The sequence below is a fragment of the Balearica regulorum genome, chromosome 14, assembly GCF_011004875.1.
Source record: "Balearica regulorum gibbericeps isolate bBalReg1 chromosome 14, bBalReg1.pri, whole genome shotgun sequence".
Lineage (NCBI taxonomy): Eukaryota > Metazoa > Chordata > Aves > Gruiformes > Gruidae > Balearica > Balearica regulorum.
Window position 1 is genome coordinate 14,077,428 of NC_046197.1, and position 23,567 is coordinate 14,100,994.

Genomic DNA, 23,567 nt, shown 5'->3' on the forward strand with positions numbered 1-23,567 from the left:
GACGCGCTGTGCCGTGCCGTGCCGTGCCGTGCCGTGCCGTGCCGGGAGCCGCAGCCCTCCGCCGGGCCGGGCGGGGCGGGAGCCGCGGGGAGGATGGGCTGAGCCGGGCGGAGCGCAGCGGGGCAATGCAGCGGGGCGGTGTGCGGGCTCCGGTGGCCGCAGGGGCAGCTCCCCCACGTCGGTTGCAACTGCTGCCATGAGTCGCGGTCCCCCCAGCCCGTCCCCCCCACCCCGGGTGGAGAGCCCCGCTCGGCAGCCCCTCGGCCCCGGGAGCGGGGGCTTGGACATGCTGCGCTGCCCCTCCTGCCTCCTCCTGCTCTGGGAACCGGTGACCGTGTCCTGCGGTCACTCTTTCTGCAAGCCGTGCCTCGGGGGGACCGTGCCCTCCCGCTGCCCCTTGTGCCAGGAGAGGCTGAAGCTGCTGGGCGTCGGGGCGGCGAGGTGCAACGTGGTGCTCTGCGGCCTCCTGGAGAAATGCGTGGAGCCGGAGAGCCGGCTGGCCTGGCTGGCGGCACGCATCCGGGACCGTCTCACGCGTGGGGACGTGCAGGAAGCGCTGAGGATGGCTCAGAAAGGGGTCGAGCAGGGTAAGCACCCCCGGGCCCGAGGAGCTGGTGGGGCGGGTTGCGGGGTGCTCATGCTGGGTGCCAGGGGCCAGCCCTGCACCTGAGATGAGGATGCGCAGGCTGTGCTGTTGGAGCAGGTGGGTACCAACGTGGGTCACTTTGTCCCACCACCACAGTGCACTCTCAGCCTGCACAGTCCAGAGCTGGGAGGCCTGGGAAGCTGGAAGTGTTGGAAAGGCAGGGCTTGTGGGGATGGGGAGGGGGGATCCAGCTGCTGGGCGTTTCTCCCATGTCCGCTGGTGTCTCAGGGTGATAGGAGGGGGTGGGTGGCCGGGCAAGTCCGCTGCTCATCCTGGCTGCCAGGGCCACGGGCAAGGCAGGGTGCACAGCCTGCATCCCATCGGCCACATACTTCTGGTGTTAGTGCGCAGCCAGAGAGGAAAGAGCCACAAACAGCTTCTTGCATCTCACCACCCGGCAATATTTCAGGGTCAGAGGAAGAGCTCTGCCCGGGGGGTGGCCATTACGTAAAGTGGTTGGGACTCTTCCAGTCTGGGACAGACATCCTCGCCCCCAGAGCCTGGCGAGGACACAGCCTTGGCTGAGCTCCTGCACCAGCCCTGTGGTGCAGGGCCGGGTGTCCTGTGTCCCCGTGCCCTCCTGGCCCCCTTCTGCAACCAGCTCTGGCGAGACATTTGCCTGCAAGGTCAGGATTGGGCCCAGGGGGAGTTGATCTGCTTTAATGTGTGGCTGTAAGTGGATTTCTTGGAGAGTAATGCTTAAATAAAAGGGGTTATACAATGTGTCTGGAGCAGGGGGTTGGGGCGGCGGAGGCAGAAGGTCTTTTCTCCACCGGCGTTTCTATGACAGCAGTCAGCTCTCCTCCCGCGGCGCAGACACTTATTCATCGCTCACTGCGAGACAAGTGCCAGAGGTTCAGGGTATGCCTGGAACAGCAGCGCTGAGGGGGCCGGCCGATCCTGGTGTTGGCAGCAGAAAGCAGGTCTCTTTATGCAACCTCCCGAGGCATCTGTCTCATACCCTGTGCACCCGTCCTTCAACGCAAGCACACGTGCACAGTTCTCTAGTACCGTTTTCCTTATTTCCAGGCTTTTGTCTGATTGGGGTGTACGATTATTTTTATCTTTTTAAAAAGCCTCTGTGTGTATAAAGAGGAAGCGTTGCAAGCTCTGTCCTTGGTCTTCCCTGCCTTCTCCGTTCCCCGAAGGACAGGGGAAATCTGGCTTAGGGCAACGAGGAAATTGCAATCACAGCCGCAGCTCCTGTAAACCTGCGCTTGCTGGTGCTGCTTGGGCTCAGCCACGTGGGTGGTGCTTTTGGGACATGTTTTCCAACTCCTGCAGCCTGCTTTCAGGCTGCACAACTTCTTACGGGCTCCCCTTCACTTTCAAACATAACCACTGATAAATGTTTGACCCATGAGAATGGTTCTGGTTTGTGGTTCAGCGTTGCACTGCGGGCCAGTTTGCAGTGTCCTGCTCAGCCCAGCCCCCTGAGCAGCTCTCTTTGCTTGGGAGAAAATAAATTGTCAACTTTTTATCTTCTGTTTTTCTAAGTGACCAAAAAAAAAAAAAAATTGCACTGTAACACGTAACACAGGAGACCTCCCAACATGCCTGGAGCCGGGAGGCTGGGGAGCACTATCAGTCACTCATCAGCTGCCAAGGCCGCCAGCTGGCTTGCATCCCTAATGTCTAATGATATCATAGATCAAAAATAGATGCAGCAGAAGAGAAATGCAGAATTCATAGCCCCATTTTACGCATCTTGTTTTCACCAAATCAGTTGCTTTATTGCTGGGCTGTGCAAACATTCAAATGGGTTTGCCCGCATGGAAAATAAGCCTCTAGACTTTGTACCCATTTGCTCATCTCTACCTGCCGTTAGGGGCTGGAATACTTTGTCTCTGCGTTTGTTCTTGTGGGACAGGGTACTGCGCAGCGAGTTCCCACATTTCCTGACTTGAGCCCTAAGGTCCTGGCTAACATTGTAAGTGAAAATAAGCTCCGAGGGATCAGGTGTTGTTCTGCTGCACAGCTCAGCATGGCCAGCGCAACCTTAGTGCAGGAGCGGCGGGGGCCGGGCTCTCTGTTGCTCTCCTCAAGGTTGCGTTGGCACCTTGAGCCCCAGGCAGAGAGCAAGGTCTCCCTGTGCTCTGTGCTGGCCGTGGGGACAAAAGAAGGTGACGGCCATGGCAGAGCTTCCTCCCCCATGGTAAGATGTGGTGGGTGCCTGGGCAGATTGGTGGGCGCCTGGGCATGGTGACAGCAGAGGCAGGCTGGGGTGTGGGCAGACGCCAGGTTCCTGCACCCCACTGTCACGGGGCTGCTAGTCTGGACCTGCAGTTTGCTGGCAGGGCTGCATCGGTGCCGTGTTTGAACTGGGACAGGAGGAAAGGCTATTGGGGTTGGGAGTGCAGGAGACATCATCAGCAACAATGTCTCCTGGTGACTGCTGGTCAGCTGCTGCCCAGCTCCCTGGACCTGGCTTGTCCTGGCCTTTCAGCAAGGCAGTGCTGCTATCCCCCCTTGTCCAGTGCCATGCCTGCAAATGGTGCCTAACTGATGATGCAGGTTTGGTTCCAGCTCTTGGGGAGGGACACGGGGCTGGGTGCAGGGACCCGTTGCCTTGGCTGGAAAGCCAGCAGTGCGATGGATGTAGGTCATCTCCACAGCAAGCTGTGATATAACGGGGTGGGTCTGGGAATCCTCCGCACTTCAAACCCACAGATGTAACCACACCTGGTTACTCCATGAACCACACTGTGTGCGCTTTTGGGGTGCTGCTCGCTCACAGTCCCCAACGTCCCCCACCCCGATTCCCCAGCTGACAGTGCTGGTAGAAGGGAAGGTCTTTATGGGGTTTCCCTGAGGTAGGAGAGAAGAGCCTCTCACTGCCTGTTATTTAGGAGCAGGCAGGAGCATGGCGGGTGCCCAGCACCGTGATGCTTGGGGTGTCACAGCCAGCAGCACCTGCGGGAGCTGTGTCCCCCCTGCCACTGAGATCCCATTAGTGACATCTTGCTGATGAGGAACTGGATGCTTAGTTCCCTTCCTCCATTTCAGGAAATCTCAGCCTTTTCTCATACTTAGAAACCCCAAGTCACGTGGTGGGGGCAGATCCTTGCACCCCCCTGGTTTCCCCTCTGCCCCGGGAGAGCGATGGCAGCCAGATGGGTCCAGGAGGCTCCCTGGTGTTTTGGGGTCCCTGATGTTTTGGGATTACAGGTCTCTGCAGGTGCAGGCTCATTTGGTAATGTCTTATTGTGGCTCTGCTGGGTGAATCACATCGCAGAGCCTCCCGTGGCAACAGCCCCTGTAGGGAGTACGTGTATGGTACAGCCTTTTTGCTGCATCCCAAAAGGATGGATGAGAGCCCAGATCCCAGCATGGCTGAGCCTCAAGGCAGTGGTGGGGCCCCTTGGCTGAGGGCATTCGGGGAGATGGGGAAAAACAAAGGGAAGAGCCTCAAAGAGTTTAAAACCAGATATTTAGGGAAAATAGCTTCCTTGCTGAGACTTATGAGGCCAGTGACTCCTGCCAAGGAGGAACGCGGGAGCTCGTTGTGCTCAACGGGAGGCAGCGGTGCAGGAGCCATTCTGTCACAGCGGGGTCTCCCCGGCCTCACCCAGCCTCGTTGTCTCACTGCGCACAGCTCGTCACGCGAGTGATGACATTTCTCTTTCCAGCCCCAGATGCCAGCTCCCTGTGGCTGTGCCAGGCAGAGGTGTTCGTGGCGCTGGGGCAGCACCCGCGGGCGCTGGAGGACCTGGACGCCGTGTGCAGGGCTGAGCCTGGAGAGCATGAGGTGAGCGGAGGGGAGGTCCCATCGGCCAGCTTGGAACCAAATCTTACTGTATGGGAGCAGTTTCCCCCTTTCCTGAATTCTCCTGGCCATTGGATTCATCCTGCTCAGAAATACGCTTGCCAGACCCATTAAGTTGCGAATCCAGGCTGCAAGCACTGCGTTGCACTAACAGGAGAGGTCCGGTGCCATGTCCGTCCTTGCTGGCACGCAGGCGGTGAGGGCATGTAGCCGTGCTGGTGTGCAGGATCGCAGCTGGGGGCTTGGGGAACTGTTGGCTGGAGGCTGAGTTGCCCTTGGAGAAATCAACCCTGGGAGCTCGCTTGCTGATTTGTGGAGCACTCGGTGGCAATAGTTTTTCAGCTTCAAAGCCAGAAGCCATTGACTCCTTCTGTAGGTCTCTGTAGGGGTTGTTTGCTTGGCTTTTGCAACTGCTGCATTTTGGAAGAGCCCTGTACCTGATGGGTACCTGGCTGTGGGTGGACCTGGTGGGCAAAAGGGACAAGTCTGAGCATGGGAGAGCGACGTGTCTGGGTGCTTTGGCCTGGGATGGGAGCAGGCAGGAGGCTGGAGGGAGATTCCCTTGGGGCTCACATGGGAGCTGAAGAGGCACGTGCTCAGCTGGTCACTGTCTTGTAGTCACCACAGGGTTTTCTGCTTTGCAGGGCTTCTTCAGGAAAGGGAAGGTTCTTCTGGAAATGGGACAGAGAGCCGAAGCCCTGCTGGCGTGGGAGCACTGCCTGACGCTCAGTCCCCATTTCCACCCTGCTCGGAGAGAGATGGAGAAGGTGCGTGGGCCATATCATGGCAGAGTCCTGTGCCCTGGTATCACACACTTGTGTCCATCACAGTCGTGCTGCTCTGGCCAGCAGTGGGATCAAGGGAAGTTGGGTCCTGGTTCAAGAGCCTTCCCATCGCTCTGATGCAGGTTCACCCATAAATAAAACTCCCCTTCATCAGTCCATATCTTCAAGTCTCAGGTTTTGTAGGGTTTAGATGCTGATATGGCACAAGGTGGGCTTCGAGGCAACATCGGTAGTCACCCAAGGCAAAGCAGCCAGCTGAAAGCTGCCACTGGAGAGCCAATGTCTTTTCTGCAGATGATTTCAGGCCAGCACCCCACCGTGTACCAAAATCCTTATTACCGGTGAGGCTTGTGGCAGTGTTCCCAGCATGGGGACTTCATGCCATGAGTGGGCACTTGCCCTCCAGGAGGGAAAGAACAGGGGAATGAGGAATGACCTTGTACCCCCCACAGCTCACTGTCTTCCTACTCTTTGTGGGTAATGGAGAACATGGCTCCCAGTCCTTAAAATACATCATTTTGTTCGCTGCCTCATGCTGCTTTCTTCATTACCTGCATTTGTTTGATGGAGAGCTCAGCCAGCACTGAAACCTGTAACCCCAACGTGCCCCGTGGCGAGCAGGAGGCTGCTCTGGGGAGAGAGGGAGCCTGGCAGCCCACCCACCTCCCTGCTTCCTTCTCCCAGCACCCCCTGAGCCCCGCTTTCTCCTTGTAGGTCCTCATGCGAGACGATGCTCCTCAGCCATGCACGGCTGCTGTACGCCGAGGTGATGGTCACCAGGGCTTGACTGGTCCCCAGAGTGATGGAGGGAGCCCTGCACTCCCGTTGTCTCCCACACAAGCTCAGGTAAGAGAACCTGCAATGATCTGAGGCTGCCATGGGACTTAATGTCCCTCTAGGACATCTCAAATTGGGTTTTTCCAATGATGGGAAGGGGGGGTCTGGTTAGGAGAGGCTGTGCAGGACCATAACCACACGCACAGATTTTAGACTCTCATTATGTTTAAAATGCCCAAGTCATTCAGGGAAAAAAAAAAAAAAGGTCAGTTTTAATGTTTTTTTTCCATCCCAAAACCACATTTGAGAACAGTTCAGACCATTAGCAGCTATTAAGGGAAACTCATCTTTTGCTCTTTGCCTTCTATAGATGAATTTGGCAGGTCTGGAGAGAGGGGGAAATTGGAGAAAATGGGCTCAGATACACCCAAATACCAGGTGGTACATCTGGACAGAGAAAACCCATGTTTAACCATGAGATGAGCAGGGATGTCTGTGAAGGCCACGTTCTCCTGCTGTCCTGCAGATGCAAGATGTTAATGTACACCAACACACCGGAAAAACTCCCGGTGCCGTTGGGCTTGGTGGGGTGAATGGAGCAGTGTATTCAAAGGGAGAAGAGGTTTTGGGCTTGATTTCGTCTTTGCTGTGTCTAGGATCAGGAGGGAGAGCCAGCGGATAGCGGAGGGGACGCTGGGTCTGAGCACGGCCAGGAGACAGCCACCCTTTCCCAGCCGGGGCAACAGCAGGAACCGGAGACTTTGGCAGAGAGGCAGGGACAGCAGTTGGTAGGTGAGTGTCGTCAAAGGTGCCAGAATCTCATCTCATGCAAAATACTTGTTTAAAATCCATTTTGGCACTGCAAACTCGGTGTTTGCGCTGCGTGCCAGCTCAGCGAGCAGAGATCCCAGAGGCACCCGTGGGGCAGTTCTGGCCAGCACATGTGCTGCTTCTCGTGCAAGTGAGGATCTGCTCTTCCTGTGTTGAACTGGTGAACGTACACCAAACCTGTGGGTGTCACTTGGTGAAAAGTTCGTGCTAAAGCCAGACATCACTTTTTCCCTGTGTGGAGTCGGGGAGAGGCTTCCTTTGGTTCCCGTGGGTTTTAGGTCAGAACTGAAGTTCCCTTGCGAGGGACACAGCGTGTCGTGTTGGGGGAAGCGGCACCTCCATTGGCATTAACTCGCCATCAGATGGCTTCATGTATTATGGGTTTCCATAAAGCAGTGATGATGCGTTGTGGCAGGTCTCCAGAGACCTCCATCTGGGAGCTTCTTAGACCACTTCATCTCCCAGTGCCTCAGTTTCCCTGCCTGCAAAAGGAGGTAGGGAGGTACCACCTTCCTCTACCAAGTACCGTGAGACCCACTGATGGAGAAGCTATGGATGAACACGGGTGGGTTAATAGGGGGGTTTATGTCACATTTCCTAGCGGTTTTGTTTTAACCTTCAAAGCACTTTGTGTAGCAATTAGCTACTTACACCTCAGAACAAGGTCAGAGGGCAAAGATTAAATTTCAGTATAGAAATGGGGGATCTTTTTCTGTTTCCTTCTCTTTTGCCACTAGATAACGAAGAGGAAACAGCAGCAGCAAACTGTACCCAGACATGCCTTGGGGACCTGCTGAGCATATCTGACTTGGAGTGTTCCCTCTGCATACGGTGAGTTCTCTGGCGGGAGAACTTTTAGGATGAAGAATTAGCACCTGCTGGATTTCTTTCCTGGTGTGGATCTTTCTTCACATCTTAATAGCAAACTTAGTTCCCAGTACTGCTGAAACACATTTTTCAGTAGAGATAACAGATAAGAGGGGAGGACGAGCGCATGCTTTGCCCTGCCAGGCTGTAAGAGCTCAGATCGTCATGTCTCAGGGTGCAGCATCGTTGGGTCTGTATCGCTTGGGACATCAGAGCGGAGGTGGGATCTTCAGCGGGGTCAAAGACTGAAGGCGGTGGTTGCCCTTTGTAACTGCAGGCTGGAACAGGAAGGTGTTGCCCCAGGGAAATACCATCAGCAAGAGGGGTATTGCAAAGGCCTGCGTCAGTTCTCATCTTACATCGTTGTGCAAGTCTGACAGTCTGAGCCCAGACTTCTAATTAAAGGAATAAGCCAGTTAGGAATGTTTACATTTAATTAACAGGAGTTTTGAGCAAAGCTTAGCCAATGCAGCTTTAGTGAAGGCGAATTGCATAGCTATGAGCTGCCAGGGCTTGGAAGACACGGCGTGAGATATAGGTTTTTGTGGTGTTGCATCCCTGCAGTGTCACTATCTTCAGTGCAGAAAGCTGGTGAGGGCAGCAGATTTCCCTTGAAATGGTGGGGGATGTGGGAAATGTCTTGTTCCTGCTGGAAGCAAAATCTCTTGCTCTCAGCAAGGTGATTCAAGGAAGGTGCAGCTACAAGGCTGTGGATAGCCAGGAACTGTGCCCACGTCTTTGCCCGGCCTGTCCTACTCAACCTTTGCAGCACCAGCCTGGGCCTCTGCAAGTCTCTGAGTACTTTGGGGGACCCCTCCATCATTGGGCTGGGACCAGCTGGTGTTTCCAAACCAGGATGCTGAGCTAGGCCTGGGGAATGACAGCTTCAAGGGTGCCCAGCCCTGTGAACAGAGGCTTTGTTAAGCCTCTCTCTTCTGGGCTTACCTGCACTCCTTCCCCCACGTTGCTCTCCACAACCCTTTGACTTTTGTCCCTTTGCAGGATGTTCTTCGAGCCAGTGACGACACCATGTGGGCACACCTTCTGCAAGGAGTGCCTCGAACGCTGCCTGGACCACCGACCCAACTGCCCTCTCTGCAAACAGAGCCTGAGAGAGGTGAGGGCATGCATTCCGTGGGAGGGAGCCTGAGGGAGAGCCGGGCACCGGCTCTGGCTGTGAAGATGTGATGCTGTCATGTTAGCAGCTCCCTGGCATGGTGGCATCAGCTCCACTCACGTGGGAATGACCAAACAGTTGATAATTAAGACCAAGAGATTCATTTCCACAAGATGTCATAGTGATTTAGTGAGATTGTAAACAGGACTGAGAGGGAGAGAGGAAAAAAAGAAGTGAATGCTAATTACTTTTAAAAATGGAAATGGATGGAAAACCTGCTAGCCTGGAGATTTGATTTAATCTTTAATGAAAAGGGATTCGGATGAGACCGTCAGGGAAATTAGGTTGTCATACAAGGACTGCATCACTGTCAGAGACGGGACGCTGTGTTGGACGGGCCCTGGGTCTGAGCCGCGTCTGGACGTCTCGGTGGAGCTGACATCCCATCCTGCTATGTGGCTTGACATCCCCCGATAGGTTTTATCCCTGACTTTCTCTGGTCTAAAATTACCCTCATCTCCAATAAAAGTGAGCATGATTCAGAGCCCAGCATGGCCTCAGGGGTCCCCCCTCCTCTCTTCTCCAACCTATTTTTGGGTCTAATTTCTTTCAGTACCTGAAGGCTGGAAGCTACAACCCCACTGTGCTGCTGCAGGACATCATGCTGGCCACCTTCCCTGCACAGCTTGCTGAGCGCCGGGAGCTGCACCGGGCTGAGATGGAAGAGCTCTCCAAGTAAGCAGGGACCTGCTCTGGCGTGTGTGTGTGTGCGCGTGCGCACGTGTGTGTGTGGGGGGGGCCATGCCGGGCTCTGAGGAGGCTGTCCACACCACACACCATTGCTGTGGCTTGGGGCTGCTCAAGTGATGTCTGTCGCACTTCTAGGACCATGTTACAGCAGTGCTGGGTGGGTGCAGACATGCCCCCTCACTCAGACGGGGCACCTGGGGATGAGGGAGCATCTCTTCAAGGAGCTGTTTGTGGGCAGAGTCTGTCCTTGGGCTCTTGGTGAGCCAAGTGGAAGATCTGGTGTTGCTCTGCGCCAGAGCAGCACTTCCTGGGGTAAAGAACAGATCTGGTTTGAGGAGTGGCCATGGCACAAGCCGATGCAGAGCCCTTGGGATGGGATTTGCATCGGGAGGTTTCATAATGGTCTCTCCTCCTGTCCCTCAGCCTGACCAAGAACATCCCCATCTTCGTGTGCACGATGTCCTTCCCAGGCATCGCCTGCCCTTTGCACGTCTTTGAGCCTCGCTACCGCCTCATGATCCGGCGGTGCCAGGAGACCGGCACAAGAAGGTTTGGCATGTGTATATACGAGAATGGGAAAAGGTGAGCTCCTGGGCAAGGCGGCTTCCCCCTGCCCTGGCTGATTTGCCCCTCTCTGCCCCAGCCTCAAATGTCTAAAATCCCGAGTAGTTCGGAGAGGACAAACAAGGTGCACTTTGCTGTCCCGCTGCAGCCTGCAGACAGAATCAGCAGGGACGTGGTGCGTTCCCCACACAGCAGAGTGAAACGGGATCTTGCTGCCTCCTGGCATCACACCGGCCAGGCAAGGAATGGGGCCAGGGCTGGAGCTGGGCAGAGCCAGCAGTGGCTGTTAAATACGACGGTCTGGGAACAGCTTCTGGCTCAGGATGTCTCTGAGCTGCATGATTCCCTGGCCATGTCCTCCAGCTCCTCTGACTGAGCACTTTAAAATTGTCGTATTTCTCACACTCTGTCCTTAACAAGCTGCAAGAGGACACTGGGCTAAACATGCTTTTGTTTGGTGCAGTGTGGCCATCCTTACGTCCCTGGTGGCACCTCTAGATCTCAGGTGGGCTCAGTCTCCAGGCTCCTAACCCAAGTACTCTATTACGTATCTGTATTTACATGACATATCCTCCCTGTTCTCCAGTCCTGTTCAAGTGAAATGAGAGAAATAACATTTTCTGGGCTTTGGGAGGATGTCTCTGCAATGGATGGTGTCTTCAGGACCACTGGACATCAGGGCAGTGTAAGGGCCTAAGTCCTTTTGGTATATGGCAAATCCAAGGGAGTGTGGACAGGGTGCCTGCTGTTGCCTACCCTCTTAGCAGCAAGTGGTAACTCAACAGAGTTGAGTGGATCTTTGAATATGCCCCCTCCCAGCCAGCTTGTTCCTGAGCCTTTTCCTCCTTTGGGGGTGTGCCTTCAGAAGAAGCAGCTCTCCCACCACTGGTATGCCAGCTCAGCCCCTCTTTTCTCTCCCTGGCTCCCTCCAGTTTTGCTGACTATGGGTGCATGCTGGAGATTCGGCAGATCGAGGTGCTGGCGGACGGGAGGTCCTTGGTGGACACCATCGGCAGGCGGCGGTTCCGGGTGCTGAGACGCGGACACAGGGATGGCTACAACACTGCCGACATCGAGTACCTGGAGGACAAGAAGGTGAGGGCAGGGCCAGGGCAAAAGCCCCTGCTGCGGTGGGACAGAGCTTCCCCGTGGACACCTTCTGCGTTCCTCTTCCCTCCATGCAGGTGGCCGGGGAGGAGCTGCAGGAGCTGCAGTGCCTGCACGAAAGCACCTACCGCTTGGCTCAGCGGTTTTGTGAGCACGGAGACCTTGCCTCTAGGCACGTTTTGATGCAGCATGGACCGCTGCCGGAGAAGGAAGAGGACATCCAGGTAATGCCCTGAGGGAGGGGATGCTTTAAATAGAGAGGGTACCAAGAGAGCCTCTGAAGCAGCGCCGTTCCTGCGCTGGCCACCCTGCTTCCCTGCTTGGTTTTCCCCCAAGATGAGCAAAACTAGCACCGTTTTTCACTCCCGTTACTGTTTATGGCATCTCTCACTCAAAGACATGGTAGGGCTTATTTCTTACAACTGTTTAACATTTCTTTATGGGTCTTGGAAACTGAGCACTGAGTTTAAAAAGTTTTCCTTAAATCTTTTCTTAAATGACAACAGAGAAACTGAACTGTCTGGATTTGAAAACACCTGGGAAAAAGAAAAAAAAACAAATGGGCAAAGAAATGAACCCCACAGCTCAGTGAGTCTGCGTTCTCCTTTTGCATCATGTTCCTTTGAGACAGCCATAGCTGGCCAGAGGAGAGGAGCTAAGAGGGCAGGATCCAGTTTGATTATTAAATTGCTCTGACAAATTCAAATTTTGGAGGAAAAGAAATAAAGCCTAAAATTTAGTTTTCATTCCTTTAAGACAGTTTTTCCTGTCTGGATCATTACAAATGTGCTCTTGCTGGCTTGTCCCAAGCTAAGATTGTCCTGGCCAGCAGTGGCATCAACGCTGTGCTCAAAATTACAAAATGACTCATTTTCCTTCAGTTGAATCTAGCATTTCTCTCTTAGTTTGGCCCAGGTTTTAAAAACCCTGGTTTACAAAAGCACTGCCCAGCGGTTGTGCCTGCCTGGCCTGCACTTGCCTGCCCGGGTGATGGCACCTGAGTGATGGTAAGGCAAATCCCCCAAAAGACACCGGCCACACAGGATTTGGCCCGTGTTTGCAGAAAGCATTGCCTTAAACAAAGAAACGCACAAGATATTTCTTTGTCTCTTTAGTATAGACTTTTTCCCAGTTACATCTGTGTCTGGAGACTCCCTGGAGAATGCTTGTCTGGAAATTAAATTAGTTTATCCAGCAATTTTGAGCCTGGACAGACAAAAGGGCCGTTCAGAGGAATGCTTTAGCCAAAGCTGGCATTGTCCTCCTGACAACAGCAAATGTCAGAGCGATGCCACCCAAAAATCAGCATTCACCTTACAGTTCCTGAAGTGGGGGTCTCTCCCTCTCTCCCCTCCAGGCTTCGGCAGATGGCCCGATGTGGTGCTGGTGGCTCATCTCCATCCTGCCCCTTGACCCGTCCTACCAGCTGAACCTCTTCTCCACCACCTCCCTGCGTGCCCGCCTCACCCAGCTGCAGCGCATCCTCGCCGCCCTGCTGCAGCAGCCCCCCGCCGGGCACCCATTGCCCGAGCGCAGCCCCCGGGGCCGCGTCTGAACCCCCAAGCCCCCACCCTTTCTGCAGGGGAGACCTCCACCCCCTTGGGTTTCTCTATGTGTTGCTTCATGGTTTTGCGTGTGGTTAGAGCCCCCCCAAAAGTGACCTCAGTGATGAGCTGCGCACCCTCTGCCCGGCTCGGTGGGGCTGGGGTCGCACCGACAGCAACACTACGCCGTCCACGCCGCCTCTGGGAGCTGCTCGGTGCCATGGCCGTGCCGCCGAAGTGGGGACTGGGATGGAAAGCTGGGTTGCGTTTCGGGAACCAAAATCACTTGCTGAGCTGCTTCGGCACTAAGGAGGATTCTCCTTAGGGTGGAGGACCAAGTGCCAGGATCGCCTCAGTTTTGGCTCTTCCCTCTTTAGTTGATGGTCCTGCTCCGTGCAGCAGATTCAGAGGCTTGGGAGAGGTGGCACCGGGAGGCAGAGGGGTCCCGATGGCTTCCCCCAGCTTTGGGAGCTGACAGCTCTGCCTCCGCTTCTGACTTTGATTTAATTTCTATTCAAACGAGAAGAAAGGTTAAACAATCTGAAACTTGTGGTGCTGCTCCTAACCACCTCCATGGCCACATGGCGAGGAGATGCTGCTCTCCAAACGTGCCTGGATCTGATGTCCCCTTCCCACCTTTCTGCTCCGTGCTCTGCCGTGTTTGCTGTGCCAAGCTTGCCAGGCAGTTCCCCGTGCTGGAGCTGTGGGATGGGGGGGGATTTGGCAGTGTTGGTGCCTTTCCCCCCACCCAAAGGCTGCTGTTCCTGAGCTGGGCTGGGTTCAGGTTGGAGGATTGGACCTGGGGGCTGGAAGGAGCTGATGGCACGAGGGAGTTAAGCCTGGTTTTGTGAGACTTTCTGCTCCTTGGCTAGTGCAATTTTCCTGTGTTCAATGTTTCTTGTGAACTTTCTGCCTCCTCAGGAGAAAATCAAGATCTGGGCTGAGGCCAGAGCCTTGCATTTGGTACCTGGAACAGCTCAGGATCCACCAAAAGAGCACAGAGTGAAGGCAAAGGGAGCCGAACCTCTGGAGAGGTGGGGAGGGGCAGGACTGGTGACGGAGGCTGTGAGCCCCATGTCAGGGGAGCAAGTGCCTGTCTGCAAATGCCTGGCTGCTGCTTGTCTCTAAACACAGGGAAGACTATCCCCCTGGATAGACCAGGCTTTCCTCCATGGAAATCCTGAAGGTTTGGGATTTTTGTCTCCCATCCGTAATTTCGGTGGCTTTGGATTGAATTTTAGGAGGCCATCCACTTGGTCGTCAGATTAACATTAACATCCAGAATTTTATCCCTGCTTTTCTCAAAGGCTCCGCACCCCATTTGGGGGCTCAGGGGGCTGTTGGATGTGTGTGGGCGAGAGAAAATCAGGCTGGGGCTACAGTGCTCCTTACTGCACGTGTTGCTGGGCTGAGCCCGGGGAAGGAGGCTCTGGACGCAGCTCCGGAGGGGTCCCTGCCGAGGGCCACCGCCTTTCACTGTTCTGCTCTCTCCAGGAGCAAGAGGTCTTGGTCCCTCCTCTCCAGCAAAGTGCCTCCCTGGAGTGACAGTTGGGGGAGCTGAGTGCTTGCTCCCCAGGGATGAGTGAGCACAGGGTGGCTGAGGACAACTCAAAGCGGGATTTGCTCCTCTACCTTTGAGCCATGTCCTCCCCCACTTTCCTGCTGTCTCTGGGGTGCCATGATTCCCCCAAGGGGCCATATCCTCGGGATTTTGGATTGGGGTGGGCAGGGGTGGGTGATGGAGGGATGCCCCACAGTCCCTGGGCTGGTGCATGCAGGTGGCAGGATGCCACTGAAGTTTGGGAAGTGCCTTTCTTTTCCACAGGGTCAGTGTGAGCTCACCCAGTGACACCCCACCCCCACCCCCTGAGCCTCTCATCTACCCCCCGAGTTGCCCGTTCCCCAGGTGTGGGAGCTCCCTGCTGCGGGTCCCTCCAGCAAGGGGGAGGTATGGGGGGATGCAGGGGAGAAGCACGGGTCTGCACCATGTCCACACATGGGGAGAGCCGGGGGCCAGAGCCACATCTGACTGGCTACTTTGGGAAGGGACTTGTGCAAATCACTTCAGTTTGCTTGGAGTGCCTTCGGGGTTTGTATTAGTATCTTTGCTTTTTGAATTAAATTTTCTTCCTGGTTGTTGAAATAAAGACTTTTTTTTTCTTGTTGTTTTGTTGCTGGTGTTTGCCAGGGAGATTTGGGGATGCATGGAGAGGTGACACCCTGGCCTTCAGACAACAAGATAGACACAATAAACGCAGTCCAACAAAGGTAGATGGCAACAAGGGAAAAAAGAAAAAAGGTGGTTTTGTTCGCAGAAAGTGAGCATGTGAAACAAGGCAGGAGGGACTAGCTCCTGCCTGTCACTGCAGCTGAAGTCTTAGGAAAGGATGGGAACCGGGAGACTGGTCTGGTAGAGTTGCTGACCAGTGTGGGATGGCCCTGGAGGGTGTCTGTCCCTCAAATGCTGTGGAGACCATCTGTCCCTGTCCCATCTTTGCAACTGTGGGCAGAGGGCTGTGAGCCAGGAGCAGGTTTGCTCTTGGCAGCTGGCATTAGGGATGAGTGAAAATCCAGGGAGACACGCATGGGCTCTAAAATGAGAGGGTGGCCCTGGTTGGAGAGGGGACAGTCTTCAACCCTGAGCATGGGGATGTCCTGCTGGGACAGCTCCCGCCTGTCTGTTGCTCCCACCTCACCTCTTCCCTCTACCTCCCAAATGTGCCATCCAAAACCAAGGGCAAGAAGGGAACTTCCTCTGCCCAGCTCTGCTTTGCACCCTGCCTGGGAACCTGGAACAACTATAGAAGAGAGGGAGAGGGCTCAAGTGGTCTGAGATGGTGGATAATGCTAAAAATGTCCCATGCCTCCTGTGTCCAGGAGTCTGGAGCTGGCACCGGATCCCTTTGCCATGTTGCCCTGCTCCCACTAGATGTCAGGAAGAGGCTGAGTGCGGGCGAGGAGGAAGGACAGCATGGAGGGGATGTGCAGCATAAGCAGCTGTCAGAGCCTTAGCCATGCTTTTCTCACCCCCTAGCCCCAAAAGTAGCCCCACTCAGCCCTGGTCTCACACAGTGAGTAGAGCCCGGCTGCCCCGAGAAGTGAAGCCGGTGCAGGTGTCACTTGAGGCCACCTCCAGTTCCCCAGGCATATGGGGTCTGTGCTGGGGAATCCTCTCTCCACTCTGGCCAACGAGGTCTTGTTTGCCCTCTTGAGACTGGAGCAGGGGACTGGGGCAGTTGGGGGGTGTCAGCCTCCCCATCCTCTTCCAGCAACCCTGCTGGGCATGTCCTTAGCTCAGAGGTGGGAGATGAAGCAACCCCCTGTCCCAGCACACAGATGGGACAGAGCAGCATCCCACAATCCCTTGTGAAGGCAGACCCGACATCTCTCAGCCTTGCTGGGATGACTGGTTGTTTCACTGAGCAGTTGGGATCTGGAAGTGGGCAGCTGGGAGGGATCTGGATGCATCTACGCTGCCACCTTCCCAATCCTGCCCCAAACATCTGCCTGGTTGAGGGGACCCCAGCGTCCCCACTGTCAGGTGGGACTGCGAGGTGGATGTTGGACCGTCACTGGCTCCCACCAAACCATCCTGTCTTGAGATGCTCTTCCCTTCAAGATCCATTTTGAGCAGCTTTTGGTCCTCTGTGGGGACTCTTGTCTGTGGGGGCAGCCGGTAGCAGTTCCTTCCCCATCTCCAAGGGCTGCTGCTTCACCTCATCCTCCATCAGGAGCCTGTAGGGAGGCCGGATCTGGTCCTGCCTGGCATGGCTGGGGCTGGCAGCTGCAGGCTCCTCCAGCTTCCCTGCCCCAGGCTCAGTGGTAGCAACCACAGCAGCTTCACCCCAAAATCAGCAGCCAAAGCCATGGGGAGATGAGTCCATCTCTGCGTAGGCTCCTCAGAGGCACCTGGGGTCCGAGGGGAGACGAGCCGCCCGACCCCGCAGCACAGGAGCATCCACCTGCGTTACCATGCTTTGCTTTCTGCTGCTAGGATTTGTTTCCTCCCTGTATTTTTCCATCTCCGCATGTGCTCCTCCCCTGCACATCCCAACAATACCTAATAATGATCCTGGCCTTTATATAACACTCATCATTGGAGCCTTTCAAACGGACATCTGTATGCTTCTCCAGATTTTACAGGCAGGAACCGGGGGTGACAAGAGGCAACGTGTTGCCCAGGGTCACCCAACAAGGTTCCTGGTAGTCAGGTGACCACTCTCCAAACGGGTCCCTCTTCCCACCGCATCCAGCCCCAGCCTCTGTGGATGCTGGGATGTATCCTGCACCTGGGTTTTGCATCCCTGGGGAGGGACTGGCTCTGCTACCACCATCCCAAAACGCATCCTCCAGCTCCCCCGACCTCCTCTCCAACAGCACCATTTCCTCCCTTCCCGTTTGGCACCTTCAACTCCAGACATCGGTGACAACTTCCCTCACCTAATAGTGTGGGCAAGCAATTAGCTAAAAAGGCAAGTAATTATTACAGCAGGTGTCAGGCTGCGCCTTGTCTTTCTTTAACAAATGGTGCATTTCCAAACTAATTAGACCAGCTGGTACTTGAGATAGCGGAAAATAAACCTGAGATTGTTCAAGCTAAGATCTTCTTCTCTAGCAAGGCCATGCTCGTGCTGGAAGAGCAGCACAGTATGTGTTAAGGTTAATGAAGGTGGGAAGAAAAGGGAGAAAACCAGCACCTAATTTTTTCCATCCTTTAGTAACACCAGTTGGTGCAATGAAAGATGGATCATATTGTTCCTGCTTTTTCAGAAAAAATAAAGGAAAGTAATGAAGACAGATGTGCTGTCTCTTTCAAGAAAACTCACCCACGGGATGTATTCAAAGCTGGAGAATGACAAGTGATGAAAAAAGCGACTCAAAGCCACTGCTGGAGTAGTTGGAGCGGGACCTGCCTGTCCCCCAGAAGAAACGGCCCCGTTTTTTCCTCTGGCCAGGCCGTGCATGGCACGAAATCAGTCTCTGTGCTGGACGGAGCAGAGCAGGGCGATTGCAGCCATGTGCTGAAGGCGACCTGGAGCAGAGATCAAGCAGCAGCTGGACAAATGCCTTTGCCTCCCGTTTGGTGGCATTTTGGAGGTGCCTCGCTGGCATGTCCCTAGCTGTACAGCACATGGGAGCCATGCAAAGCCAAGCCCTCATCCAAGCAGGAGCAGGAGACCTGGGAAGATACATCAGGTAGAACTGCCTCAGCGTGACCATGGGTCATTTACATCTTTAGTAACCAGATTTACTGGAACAGGCTTTTCCTGCAGGCTTTATGAAACCCATTTGGGTCCACTGCATCAGCGATGCTGCCAACCTGCAGCCGGGGAGCCCTGGATTTGGGGGCAGCTGCATGGGGCTGCCTCCCAGCCCTCCCACACTGCCAGATTCAGGGCCACCCTTCAGTCCCCCAGGGAGCACCTGGAGGAGGAATTAACCCCCACAGTGTGTGACTGTCCCCAGTCCCATGACAGCAACATGCCTGAGGCTGAGCACGGGGTGGGAGGTGCAGGGTTACCCCCAGCACCACTCTGTCCAGCCCCTGCCACGGCAGGGTCCAGGTGGGACCATGTCCCTGGATGGCACAGTAATGCAGAGAGCCATTGCTGATGCTAACAGCTCTCTTGGGGGCTATCAAAGTCTTAATGAACACCAATTAGCTTCAGTCCAGATGTGTGGGACTGTAAGAGTCGGAGGTGGCAGCTGGGGATGGGGGGACGTTGGCTGCAGCAGGTGGGAGTGACGGGCACCCCTCGATGAGGTCTCCCTTGGCGTAGGGTACCACCACCCGACCGAAGCAAACCTCAGCAAAGCAAGCCAGCGCCAATACTCTGTTGGAGGGTCCCAGTGTGTGGAGAGAGGGAGGTTATATAGGGCCCTATATATATATATACACACACTGGCCCCTTACCTGAGTCTCTGCCCACAGCCCGTGTCCCCAGACCGACTGTCAGCGATTCGGTCTCTGCCTGCCCCGTGCCCTCCCTGTTGATTTCTGATTTCACAAAACCGTTTCAGCCCAGGCAAAATATTTACAGGACTGATTAAACATTGAGTAAAAAGGGAAAGTTGTTAAAAGCATGGCCCTTACATAAATACAGCATTATTAAAATAAAATGTGACTTTTAGCAAGGACAGATCTCTCAGCTGTGCTGTGTTTACCTTAATTGTTTCTCGCCATTAATTACAGTCTGAGAGGGGGACTTGTGCAAATTGAAACAAATTAATCGAATTTGTTTAGAGTTTTGTGTGGCTGGCTTATGGGGATTGCAATCAAGCCAGTATGTTTGGGGTATGAAATTACATTGCCTAGATCTGTTCTTCCTTTTTCAAGCACGAGGAATGTGAAAAGGCAGGAGTCAGCGACAATTAGAAGGTAAACCGGCAGCACGAGCAATGGTTATTTTAGCTCCTCTGCCTCAAGAATTTCACTCTTTGCAAGTATTAAGGCTCATCCCTTATAAATGCAGCCCAGCTCTGTGCAGTGAAAGAGAAAGGGGAGATGGTGGAGTGGAGACCAGGGCGCATCTCAGCTCTGCCCTGGCAGTGGAAACAGCGACGTGGGTGGGAGTTTAGTCCAATTCTCCAGGAAAATTAGACTACGGGACTCAGCAGCCTTGGGTGCATTCTTTCTGGTTCCCACTAACAGCTGCCCAGTACCACCCACATTTGACACAGGGGAAGAAGCTTCCAGATATATTGAGGTCCTGACAAGGTCTGTGAACATGGGCAATGAACTAGAGAAGAGAAATGCATCTGCCAATGGGGAGGGGAAGGGGATGCTCAACCCTTATTAGACACCAGAGAATCTACACCACAGTCTTTTTCCAGATGAGTATTCAAGAGGAAACCTGGCTTCAGCGGTGCTGTGCATGACCCAATCTGCTCTTTTCTTGTCCCAAACCAGCCAAAAGAGAGGGCTGCGTGGGAGTTTGCTCCAAGAGCCTTTTGCCGCATGGAGAAGCACGGCCAAACTTCGTGAGGTTTTTCAGCACAAAGTAAGGACAAAAGTGCAGTTTCCTCCCTAGAGAAAAAGGAATTTTTGGGAAGAGAAAAAAGAATAAAAATATCCAAATTTTGGTCTTCAGAGCTGCGCTGCTCACCCAAGGTCACTCCTCCAGGATGATGTTTGCAGCCCTGGCTCGGGTGATGGGTCCAGGCAGGAGGTGAGAAGGGTGGATCAGAGCTGCGGGGATACGCAGAGACCCAGGGAACCTGCTGTTCAGAGACACAGACAAGGCATAAGGTGCTTGATTCCCCCCTCTCCTGCTTTGTGGCTCATTTACCAAACCACAGAGGATTCAAAACTCACCTCCTGTCACTTGTCTGCAGATCTCTCTCCCTCCCCTGCTGCCCTGAGCCATCCTCAGTTCAGCAAATTTGTTGCTGGCTCTGTGTAACTAGTAAAAAACCATCCCTTGTGCCCCAACGGGAGCAGATTCCTGCGGAAAGCTCCCATTGGCATTGGTGTGCAGAACAGCCCCACACCATCCTCGCCTCCTCCCGCTGTGCTGGGCACTGCTGGGAGGGCAGAGGGACGGCAGCCTCCTCCCTGGTCATAAATACGGGATGGGCAGGGATGCCAGGGACAAGCGGCCTCTGGCAGATGTGTTCTCCGCAAGCGAACCTCTTCACCTGGCCGTTGCCGGCACCCGGATGATATATGGAGTGGCTGGGCTGCAATAGGATTTCTACCCAGAATATTGGCTGGATGATAAAGGAGTCTGTCTGCGGTGATAATTGCACCATAAATAGCGCTGAGTTCGGCAGTGATGAGTGAGGCATTAGAAAACCTCACCCTCTGGATTCTTCCCACTTCCTTCCATCTTTCTGACTGCTAACAAGCTGGAAGAATAGCTCTTCAGTTTTTACCAGCCGCAAGAGGTTTATTGTGCTCAGATGCAGCTGGGTACCTTCCTCCCCATAAATCTTAATAGTGAAAAAATAGAGAGAGGGGAATAAAAAAAAAACCAGCTAAATTGGGTGATTACTAAAAAGCAGCAGGTAGGGCTGCATCGTGGTGTGGCTGTCCCTCTTCATTCTCTCTGCTGCAAGGACAGCACCATCCTGCTCGCTCCTCCAGACTTCCCCTGGCTTTTCTGGGCACTCCCAGGTACCTGGGGGTAACCATCCGCTTTACTCCACTGATGGAAACTGAGAACCTGCCAGCTAGCCCCAAACACTGAAAAATGAGGAACTCAAACTGAGGAGTGCTGTAAAAGCCAAAAGTGGAAAAAAAATGTAATTAATATGAATAGATTGGAAGCTCTCTCCGGCTCCTTGCTTTTTGAGCTTGTAGAAAGCACATGGACCCTTGTCTTTTCTTCTTGAAGAAAAGCTGGGAAATGAATCTGACTCCAGTTGCAGATTAACCTGCTCTTGAACTCCAAAAGACACCTTAAAAAGGGGGGGTTTAACCTTAAAACCCCTACATTAGCGTTTCTTACATCAGGCTCAGGTCCACCTGAGCTCTGTCCTCTGGGAAGATCTGCTCACCGTTCATGACCGACCACCATGTACCTTGGGGAGTGTGGTATAAACAGAAAATGTAGCCAGGACTGAATGGAGGCATCTCCTTATCAAATTTTATTTATGGGTCAGTGAATTGCTGCTGCGGCTCTTCTTTTTCTTATATGCAGTGTCCTGTTTTGCTGCAAATAGCTAAAAAGTGGATTGTGTAGTGCAAAACCTCTTACAAATTCCTCACAAATTCCTGGCCAAAAATTAAACTTCAAAGAGTCAGGCCTGATGTACCCCAAATGCTGGGAAAACCCCATTCTTGGTTCCTAGGTCCCAGCTCAGACCGAGGGGTTATAACAGCCCACGGTGGACAGCCCCAAGCAGTGGGAAATGCCCCGCTGCCGACAGACCTACTCTGTCATGCTCCCAATAGGTTGGAAAACTTATTTATATCAGAAAGATGGGATTTGGCCTGTCCCCCTTTGTGTCTGCCTCTGGGAAATGGCTTAAGCTGTCCTCATCCCTCTGGCCAGGCTTTGCATCAAGGTCCCAGCCCCTTCACTAGTGCCCCTGGCTGCACATTCTGCAGCGTAGAAATGCCGCGGCCGGTGCGGCTGGCGTGTATTTCTGCAGCAAGGGACGCAGGCGATGTCCTTAGGCAGATGCAAACACCCGGCTTCAGCTGGCATGTGCTGTCAGAGCTCTTTAGCATCGGGATGAAAATCTGCGCTGGCGGAGCATCCTCCGCTGACAGTCATCCCCAGCGCCGCCGGCGGGGCACAGCTCACCACTCTGCCGATGGCAGGCTCCTTTGGAGCAGAGACCCGTGGGGATCCTTCAGGGATTAGTTACCGGGCTGTCTCCATGAACACTCCTGACATCACACAGACACACTGACATCACTACTGTTTTTCTAGGAAGATGATTAAATTTTGAAGGGCCCAGGAGTGAAGGGGTAAAATGATTCTCCTTTCTGGACATTTTATAAAGCTTCCACAAAAAACTCCAGTAGGAGGAAGGCAAGTTTTATTCTGAGATGGGAAAAGAGATGCTTAAAAAGCAATTTTTGAAGGCATTGAGTAGAGTTGGGGGAAATCCATCCCCAGTGCCCGTGTTGCAGCAGGACCCTTCAGCATGGCTGGACGGGCAGTGCTGGGGCTCACACTGGCACACAGGAAGAGCAGCTCTCTCCTTTCTGCATGTGTTGCAATGGAGGCTGCTAAGCAGGCACAAGCTTTTCAGCTCCCGTACAAATCCATAAGCTTCCCCAAACCTTCCTCTTCTGCACACGCCACAAATCCAAAGGCCAAATATAGAGCATGATTTTTCTCCCTTTTTTTTTTTTTTTTTTTTACCATTCTGGAGTGTTTGAAGCAAAACTATTTACCCTGTTTAAGCTTTGGATTTGCAAGTTTAAAGCTTTCACAGTTCCAGGTGCACCCAAAAAGATAAGGGAGCTAGGAGGTGCACTGCTGTACTTAAAAATAAATAAATAAAGCTGCAATTAATTTGAAGCTACTTCCTAATACTCTGTATTTGTCCATTATCTACTGCTATTATTATATTGACCTAACCTAAGCTGGCATGGGATAGCACAAAACCCTTAAAACAACAAAAGCAGAAATCTCCCAAACCCCAAAAAGCTCTTTGGCTTTATGTTTTCCTCTTGGTTTTCTTTTGTTTTTCCTCCATGTCTCTGATACTTGTTCGCAAAAGCAAGGGCAGCGATTTTGCAGCTTGTGGGCATTAAGTCCCTGTTAATGACCACTGCAGCAGAGGACCATGTGGGTGGGGAGAACAGGAGGGAGGCAGTTTGAGGACACGTAATGACCATGTGAAAATGCTGGAGACCCCAAAATCTTGGGACCAGGTAGGGAATGACTGGGCAGAAGAAACCGGTGTGTTCCCTTGCACCGGCTGCTGCAATGGGGGTCCTCTGCTGATGCCAAAAGCTGTGCCATGGCCAACATGGCACGGGATGTGCTGAGCAGCAGCTCCCCTTTGGAGGCTGTTTCTGGGATTCCTGGCAGGAGATGCAAAACCTGACTTCATAAACCAGATCGCAACATATACTTGGCTGGAAACGGGGAGGAAAAGAACCAACCCAGGCTTTAAAAATATAATGAGACTGAAGAAACATCCTGGGAGTCGAGGGATCTGTGCTGTGCATGACTCAGTGGAAAGAGGCAAGTCAGGGCTTTGTGGAAAAAGCTTTGGGAGAGGGAGGCCGGGGCCGAGATGAGATTAATCAAGTAGCAAGAGCTGCCCAGACATGGCTATTCTGTTAGGAGGGAGATTACTGCTTATGGTTCCTTAAAACGAGCTTAGAGGCAATTAAACAGGCTGTAAC

The 23,567-nt window shown here is 53.7% G+C and overlaps 1 protein-coding gene across 2 annotated transcripts; it reads left to right on the plus strand.

Moving 5' to 3' along the window:
• Positions 1-13,305, plus strand: LOC142603836 (LON peptidase N-terminal domain and RING finger protein 1-like). Of its 2 annotated transcripts, none has more exons than XM_075766419.1 (12): positions 1-587; positions 4,276-4,394; positions 5,057-5,179; positions 5,912-6,043; positions 6,631-6,766; positions 7,543-7,636; positions 8,675-8,789; positions 9,403-9,524; positions 9,963-10,088; positions 11,036-11,198; positions 11,288-11,434; positions 12,568-13,305. In XM_075766419.1, the coding sequence occupies exons 1-12, from the start codon at positions 197-199 to the stop codon at positions 12,763-12,765; spliced, it is 1,866 nt and encodes a 621-aa protein (XP_075622534.1). In that variant the 5' UTR covers positions 1-196; the 3' UTR covers positions 12,766-13,305. The 2 variants fall into 2 exon arrangements, with proteins under 2 accessions (XP_075622534.1, XP_075622533.1); XM_075766418.1 differs by having other exon boundaries at positions 5-587; positions 9,963-10,121.
• The last annotated feature ends 10,262 nt before the right edge of the window (positions 13,306-23,567 follow it).

Bases quoted from the DNA above. Each gene is read 5' to 3' on its own strand.
- LOC142603836 (XM_075766418.1), top strand. From the start codon at position 197: ATGAGTCGCGGTCCCCCCAGCCCGTCCCCCCCACCCCGGGTGGAGAGC. The intron at 588-4,275 runs GTAAGCACCCCC...TTCTCTTTCCAG, and splicing joins TCAGAAAGGGGTCGAGCAGG to CCCCAGATGCCAGCTCCCTG. The intron at 11,199-11,287 runs GTGAGGGCAGGG...CCCTCCATGCAG, and splicing joins AGTACCTGGAGGACAAGAAG to GTGGCCGGGGAGGAGCTGCA.